Raw genomic sequence first — 8,293 nt, 5'->3', positions numbered from 1 at the left:
CCTTCCATCCTTCCATCCACCCATTCTTTTCCTTCCTTTCCTTTCCTCCAAAATGTGACTTATACATTTACTTAGAATATTTCTCTTTTTCATTTAGAATACTCCTTTAGTAATTTCATTCCTTTATCTGGGAAAAATGTTTGTTTAGGGAAAAAAACTGATTAGAAAAAAAATTGATTTATTTAGAAAAAAAAATACTTATTTAGAATAATTTATGCATGCATTTATCTAGAAAAAATTATTTGCTCGTTTACAAAAACATTCCTTTGGAAATTTCATCGGGGTTTTTTTTTTTTTCAATTGTCTGTTCGGCCCCTTTCATCTCAGAGCGCCTGCCGGCCCCTCCCTCCCCCCCCCGGGTGGAGGGCCACCCACTTGGACGCCGTCCGGACGTTGACGTCCAGGTCCCCCTTGAAGACGAACTGGCCCGGCCGCCAGTGGAAGGCCAGGTGGCTCCACTCCCAGTGCAGGTTCTCCGTGGTGTTGTAGGGGTCCTGCAGGAGAAACCGAGGCTGGAAGGGAGGCCGGCCGAAAGGCGGACACCCCCCCGTCACCTGTGCCCCCGTGGGGGCTGCCTCACCTCCGTGGCCACCTGGTGGAGGCTGGCCTGCTCGATATCCATGTGCCAGTCTCCGTGCAGGAGGAGGCGGCTCTTGTCCCACCAGGGCAGGGGCGGGCTGGGGTCTTCCGAAGGCTTGGTGAGCAGGTCGATGGCCTGGCCGATCAGGGTCCAGGCGGGGTCCCAGCACGGCCCCCACACGATGGTAAACTGGTAGACCTCGGCTGGGGCACAGGGGAAGAGGGCGACGAGGGGCATCAGAAGAGGGTGACGGGGGGGCACCAGACGCACCTCTCCCCCACCCCCCCAGAGGGGCAGAGAGCCCCATCCTCGCCCCAGCCCTTCTGGCCAATTGGCGGAGGGCTGTGGCCCGCCAGGATTACGCCAGCCCCCCACCGGGACTTACAGCAGAAGTCGTGGTAGAACTTCAAAGGGGGCATGTTCCTCTCCACGGACACCGGGCCCCACGGGGCCCCCAGTTCCAGCTTTTGCCGCCGGCGAGAGCAGGGCTGTCCAGGGGTCTCCGCGCCGGCCAGCCGGCCCGACAGTCTCCAGTCCCGTATCTCAAACAAATAGCGTGGGTAATCCCGGATCCGCACTGGGGAGGGGGAGGGAGAGGAAAGAGGCCACGTTGAGAAGGGGAGAGATGGGACAGTACGGGAAGGGGCAGGGCGTCCTTCACTCCTTTTCTCTCCAAATCCCCAGAATTCCCCAGCCAGCTCCTTTTGCTTCCCTGGCTGGGGAATTCTGGGAGTTGAAGTCTTAAAAATGGTCAAATTTAGAGACAGGTTTGGACTCCATCAAGGCATCAGTGGACGCCCGTAGCCAGAAGACCCTCGCGATCACCCAGATCCAGAGGGGTATCTGTGGCCTGTGTTTACATACCCTTTCATAGCCCCCCAGGCACGTTTGGCTGCCCTCTAATTCAGGGGTCCCCAACCTCCGGTCCATGGACCAGTACCGGGCCGCGGCATGCCAGCAACCGGTCCGCACAAACAAGCAGAGCCCCATCCACGAGATGCAGACAGCACACAAAACCAGGCCCCCTCCGGTCTGCGGAAAAACTGACCTCCACGGAACCGGTGGTCCCTGGTGCCCCAAAGGTTGGGGGCCTCTGCTCTAGTTAGCTCTTGCATCTACCTTCCCTGAGTAAAGCTTAGACCCCTATGCTCTGTGGGGCAGGGGCCCACCTTCCCCACTTCCTACAGCATCTGGGGCACGACAAATAAACTTCTGCACAGCTAAATCGAACATTCGTGGGAGAAGACTTATCCAATCCCTCAATCCTAAAGGAGACCGATCCTGAGTGTCGTTTGGAAGGACAGATCCTGAAGCTCAAATACTTTGGCCCCCACTGAGAGGGGAGGACTCCTTGGGGAAGACACACACACACACACACACACACCGATGTTGGGGAGACAAAATGAGAAGGGGACACCAAAGGATGAGACGGTTAGACGGGGTCATCGAAGCAAACAAGCATGAACTCCGGGAGAGAGTGGAGGACGGGGGGGCTGGCGTGCTGTAGGGGTAGCCCTCAACGTACGACCGCAATTGAGCCCAAAATTTATGTTGCTAAGCGAGACGTGTGTTAAGTGAATTTTGCAACGCTTTACGACTTCCTTTGCCAGAGTTGCTGAGTGAATCACTGCAGTTGTTACATTAGCAAAACGATCGTTAAGTGAATCTGGCTCCCCCCAACCGACTTTTGCTTGTCGGAAGGTCGCTCAAGGGGATCACGTGACCCCAGGGCATTGCGACTGTCGTAAATATGAGTCAGTTGCCAAGTGCCTGAATTTTGATCCCGTGACTGCGGGGAGACTGCAACAGTCGTGTGAAAAACGGTCATTACAGTGCCGTTGTAAATTTGAATGGTCACTAAATGAACCGTTGTTAAGCTGAGGGCTGCCCATACTCCACGGGGCCATAAAGATTCAGACACAGCTCAGCGACTGAACAACAAACAGAACATCAAATTGCCATGTTGTTCAGGGCACGGAGGCTCACAGACCGGGCCCAGGACGCCGTGGGTCACAGCCGCACACTCACCGAAGTAGGTCTTGACGCTGCCCTTGACCATGCGGCACCAGTAGGTGAGGAGCTCCAGGCCCTCGGGGGGGAAGGGGCTGGCGGCATCCATGTCCCGGATCTGTTGCAGCACCCGCTCGGCCCCAGAGAACGACTCGTCGGCCAGCGCCACCAGCTCCAGGCTGGACATGGTCCAGGTGATCAGTGCCTTGCGCATGGGGGTGTTGGCGTAGAGCCGGTGGGAGCGCTGCAGGTAGATCTCGATGTTCTTCTTCTCCAGGGAGGCGTAGAGCTCCTCAATCTTCCGGGCGGGCAGTAGCTCCCCGTGCTGCTTGCGCAGGGCGGCCACCTTGGCGTCCAGCAGCTGCAGCCGCTTGGCGCTCTCCTTGCTCTCGTCCTTCATCAGCTCGTAGTTGTCGCGCAGCTTCACCTCAAAGACGTCGTCCAGGAAGACCCAGGAGAAGTGCTGGACCTTGAGCAGAAGGTCGGGCGGCAAGGGCTGGGCCGGGGCCCCGCTGGCGGCCTTCCGCCCGTGGAGTCCCTTCAGCCACTTCTGCACGCCCAGCGCCTCGTCCAACGTAGCCGAGAAGTCGTACTGGTACGGGAACTCCACTGCCACGGCGGCGCAGGAGAGGGCCCAGACGCGGTTGCGCAAAGTGCAGAGGTTGGGGAAGGGGCCGCGGTGCAGGATCATCTCCTCCAGCTCTGGCAGGGCCTGCAGCTCCACCTCCTTCAAGACCAGGATGCTGTTGCCGTCAAAGCCGGCCACCAGTCCGGGGCAGTAGGCGTGGACGGACGTGCCGTGTCGGTTGAGTAAAAGCCGCTCGGCCGCCAGGCTCAAGTAACGTTTCTCCGACACGAAAGCGGTCAACTTCAGACAGCTGAACTCCAGGGTCAGCCCCAGCAGCCTCCTGGGGGCCGGGCCCTCGGGGAAGGGAGCCCCATCCTGGGCAGGGATCTGGCCTTCGGGGCCCTGCTGGGGAAGGGCAGCGGAGGTGCGTTTTGGGGGTGACAGCAAGCTCTGCAGCGTCTCGTAGCAGCGTCGGGTAGCCAAGAGGTGCTCGAACAGATACATGTGGGTGGCTGGGCTCCAGAGCAGCGTCAGGCTATCTCCACATTGCACCTGGAAAAGGACAGGTAGGGCGATGAACTCACCCCCAAGCAAGTCTACCTGCCCAGCCCCACTCATTCCCCCCATTTTTTCTAGCCTGCTGCTAAGGTACCAAAAGGGGTAGGGTGAGGGTAAGAAGCCATTATGCCCAGTGAGGCTGGAGGAGCGCCCAGGAAGTGGGCAAGGGTGTCTCTGAGCCCAGAGGCCAGGATAGTTTGTACTGGACTCTCCGGAGGGGGCCTTTTTATTGGGGAGAACACCAAGTGGGATTTGGGGGGGGGCTGAATGGGGTGGATCGGGACGACTTTCCACAGCCAACTTGCTGCGGGGCTATTCAATTTAATTATTTAAAATGATCAAAAAGATATTTTAGTTTTTGTCATTCACGTCCCTCCTTTGGCATCTTTTCTCTAACGGTTCTACTCCACCCTTTCTTCCACATTGGCGTAACTCTTGTGCCGGGGCCAGTCGGCCGCCCCTAGACCCCGATTCCTTGGCAAAGCAATGGGGGCAGGGGGAGGGGAAGGGGGGCACCTCCAGTGAGCGGATGCTGCTGCGGTAGGTGAGGGAGAGGGCGGCCAGGCCGGCCACGGGGCTGGGGATGGTGGGGGCCTTGCAGCAGGGCTGCATCTTCTCCGCCAGGGTCTTCACCAGGGACAGCGCCACCCCCTGGATGCTGATGGTGCAGCTCTCGGCACTGCCCAGCGTGGTCAGGGTGTCCACCCGAAGCTCTGTGGCCCCTGGGGGGGAGGAGAGAGAGAAAGAGAGAGAGAGAAAGACGCTCAATGTGGCCCAGGCACCACTGTCCACCTCCTGGCCCAAAGTACTACAAAGCCCATCCATCCCCGTCCTTGAACTCATGTCTCCGCAGCAGCAGGGAGGGTGGCCACTCGCTGTCCCCGGATGAAAACTCAATGCAGGAAGACGCGGCTCCTCCACGCAGTTGTGATTGTGCTGCTGTCGCACACAGAGGCGGCCGCCGACTTTAGAGGGGCCGAGAGGGGCCCAGATAACATGGCGGGGCAGCCATTTGACCCCCGGCAAGGGCTCCCCCGGGACGACCGGCAGCCTCTACTGAATACAGGCCGTCCTCGGCTTACCGCAATTCGCTTGGTGGGGACTATTCGAAGTTACAACGGCCCTGAAAAAAAATGACTTGTGGCCGTTTTTCACACATACGACCTTTGCAGCGTCCCCGTGGTCGCCTGATCAAAATTCGGACGCTTGGCAACAGGACTCACCTTTACGACGGTGGCCGGGTCCTCTGGTCACGTGATCGGCTTTAGTGGCCCTCTGACAAGCAAAGTCGCTAGGGAAGCCAGACTCACTTAAGCACCATGTTATTAACTCAACAACCGCCGTGACTCACTTAACGACGTTCGCAGGAAAGGTCGTATAATGGGGCAAAACTCACTTAACAAATGCCTCACTTAACAGAGGTTTTGAACTCAGTTGTGGATCATAAGCCAAGGACTACCTGTTGTTGTTGTTGTTATTATTATTATTATTATTATTATTATTATTATTATTATTATTATTATTATTCAGCTGAACTGACTGCATCTCCCGATTTTCGGGGCCCGGATGGGAGCGCCCCCTTGTGGAGGAGGCTGTTGGAACAAGAGCTGATTCTGCCTCCTGCTCCTTTTATCCCCTTTATCATGTTAATTTTAATGTTTTATCTGTCAATGCCCAAAGTTTCAATGTTTTGAATCCTGTACAAGTAGGTTTCGACTTACGACCGGCCCAAATTTTGGCTGCTAAGTGAGACGTGGGTTAAGTGAATTTTGCAACACTTTACCACCTTCCTTGCCACAATTCTTAAGGGAATAACTGTTGCCGTTAAATTAGTCATGCGGTTGTTAAGTGAATCCGGCTTCACTCTGCTTGCCAGAAGGTCGCAAAAGGGGATCGCATGACCCCCCAGGGACTCTGCAGCCGTCGTAAGTACGAGTCAGTTGCTGAGTGTCTGAATTCCGATCACCTGATCACGGGGATGCTGCAACGGCTGTAAAGTGTGAAAACGGGTCATAAGTCCCTTTTTTTGGTGCTGCTGTAATGTCATCGGGTCGCTAAATGAACGGTTGTAAATTGAGGACTGCCTGTAACTGTTTTATTCTATTATTTATGGCCGTTTTAAAGAGCCCAGAGTGGCCTGAGAGTGAGATGGGTAGCGTAGAAATTTAACATTTTATTTATTTAATACAATAAATAAAATATAAAAATGAGGGGTCCTTTAAAAATGTATTCGCCACAGATATTTTGTCCCTATTGCAAAATATAAAGATATTTTATATTTTATGTGAAACAAATAAGGGAATGAAACGCAGCGGGGCCATCAAAGGGAGGCAGACCATCCCCAAGTGAGACAAATAAACTCTCTAAGTGTCCCCAAAATCATTTCTGGAGTTAGGGGCCAAAAGCTGGAGCCAAGAAAGGCCAGTCCTTGTCTCAGCCCCCCAAGCAAGGGGGGAGGGTCTTCCCTCTGCGGGTTCCCAAGGCCCCAAAGACCCCTCCCCTCATTCATCCAAGGCCGCCCCCCTCCCCCCCCAGGCTCACCTGCCAAGCTGGACAGCGTAAAAAGGTTCACGTCCTCCACCTTCAGGTCCACTTTCCAAAGCACCCCAAATTCCTCCCCCAGGGCGGGGGGCAGCTCCTCCAGGCGGTCCTGGGGGCTGGGGTCCTCAGGCCGCAAGAGCAGCAGGAACCGGGAGAGGCAGTCAGCGCAGGCGTCTGAGGACTCTAGCTGCAGCCCGCGCAGGGTGCAGTCCAGGAAGAGGGTGTCCGCGTGGGTGCTGGAAGTTCCCAGCGGCTGGTTGTAGCTGCCCTGGGGAATGAAAAGAGGGCGACAACGTCCGGAGCAGCCCTGGGGTCTCGGCCGGAGATTCAAAGTCAGGATCCCACCCCTCTGCATGCAGACCTGCCCTCCCATCACTCAAGCTGGATAACCTGGGGGTCCCTAACCCCCGGGCTGTGGACCGGTACCGGTACCGGTTAGAAACCAGGCCATGCAAGCAGCATGCGAGCGTGTGTGTGTGGGCGGTGTGCAGCTCCATTTGCGCCATTGAGGGGTATTTGCACAAATGGAGCTTCAAAATGTGTTCGAATATTAGTAGCTCAAGTTGGTAGTTGGGCTGTTGTTTTGATCTCCGAGCTTGGTTGCCAACGTTTCGCCTCCATTCGGGGGGATGTTGCTGGTGCGCTTCGAATTGTGCTCGTCTGTCAGAGCACTGGCCTTTAAATACCTTTTTGTGGGATGCAAATTGGTACGAATGTTGTTTCTTTGGAACCGCCAGCCAATCAAACGGCCCATGACTCAACAACACCTGAACAACATTCTTATCAATCTGCATCCCACAAAAAGGTATTTAAAGGCCAGTGCTCTGACAGACGAGCACAATTCGAAGGGCACTGACGATGTCTTCTTGAAAATAATAATAATAATAATAATAATAATAATAATAATAATAATAATAATAATAATAATAATAATAAGAATAAGAAGAAGAAGAAGAAGAAGAAGAAGAAGAAGAAGAAGAAGAAGTAGCAGTAGTAGTTGGAAGGGACCTTGGAGGTCATCTAGTCCAAACTCCGGCTCAGGCAGGAAACCCTATACCATTTCAGACAAATGGCTGTCCAGTCTCTTCTTAAAAACTTCCAGTGTTGGAGCATTCACCGCTTCTGGAGGCAGGTTGTTCCACTGGTTAATTGTTCTAACTGTCAGGAAGTTTCTCCTTAGTTCTAGGTTGCTTCTCTCCTTGATTGGTTTCCATCCGTTGCTTCTTCTCCTGCCTTCAGGCGCTTTGGAGAATAGCTTGACTCCTTCTTCTTTGGGGCAGGCCCTAAGATACTGGAAGACTGCTATCCTGTCCCCCCTTGTCCTTCTCTTCATTAAACTAGACATCCCCAATTCCAGCAGCCGTTCCTTGTGTGTTTTAGCCTCCAGTTCCCTAATCATCTTTGTCGCTCTTCTCTGCACTCTTTCTAGAGTCTCAGCATCTTTTTTACATCGTGGTGACCAAAACTGGATGCCGGATTCCAAGTGTGGCCTTACCAAGGCCTTGTAAAGTGGTATTAACACTTCACATGACCTTGATTCTGTCCCTCTGTTAATGCAGCCCAGCACTGTGTTGGCCTTTTTGGCAGCTGCAGCACACGGCTGGCTCCTATTTAAGGGACTGTCCACTAGGACTCCGAGGTCCCTCTCACAGTTGCTACTATTGAGCAAGGTACCCCCTATACTATACCTGTACATTTGGTTTTTCTTGCCTAAATGTAGAACCTTGCTTGACGAAATGTTTGCAACCAAGTCGCCAAACTCAAGAGATCAAACCAACAGCCTAAGTGGAGCTTCACGCGTGCCTGCGAGTGCCCAATGGATCTGTGCACGCAAGCCCCTACCGCTCACACGGAGCCATTTCCACTCCCCCCCCTCGCCAGTCCCCACAGCCAGAAAGGTTGAGGACCCCTGGGCTAACCCACACCAGCCTCACCCCTCCGCCTGCCTCGCAGCCCACCTGCAGGTTGAAGGAGTCCAGGATGAAAGCTTCTCCCCAGACGTGCATGTTTGGGGGGTGGGGGGCCCGCTGGATGTG

The 8,293-nt window shown here is 54.6% G+C and overlaps 1 protein-coding gene across 1 annotated transcript in view; it reads right to left on the bottom strand.

The window, feature by feature from the left end:
- Positions 1–375: 375 nt before the first annotated feature.
- LOC107298099 (protein KIAA0100-like) overlaps positions 376–8,293 on the bottom strand; it is a gene marked incomplete at its 3' end in the record, with an annotated part of 20,762 nt that continues 12,844 nt past the window's right edge. Inside the window, exons 5-11 of the mRNA XM_015827461.1 lie at positions 8,216–8,293; positions 6,258–6,525; positions 4,233–4,438; positions 2,609–3,710; positions 966–1,157; positions 581–783; positions 376–494 (exon numbers count right to left, since the gene is read on the bottom strand). Of these exons, the coding sequence (XP_015682947.1) occupies positions 376–494; positions 581–783; positions 966–1,157; positions 2,609–3,710; positions 4,233–4,438; positions 6,258–6,525; positions 8,216–8,293 (2,168 nt within the window). The remainder of the gene's footprint in view (positions 495–580; positions 784–965; positions 1,158–2,608; positions 3,711–4,232; positions 4,439–6,257; positions 6,526–8,215) is intronic.

This window comes from Protobothrops mucrosquamatus, unplaced genomic scaffold (genome assembly GCF_001527695.2).
Source record: "Protobothrops mucrosquamatus isolate PMUCROS unplaced genomic scaffold, P.Mucros_1.0 scaffold3712, whole genome shotgun sequence".
Lineage (NCBI taxonomy): Eukaryota > Metazoa > Chordata > Lepidosauria > Squamata > Viperidae > Protobothrops > Protobothrops mucrosquamatus.
Note: the sequence above shows the minus strand (reverse complement) of the source record. Positions and strands in the feature narration are given on the sequence as shown.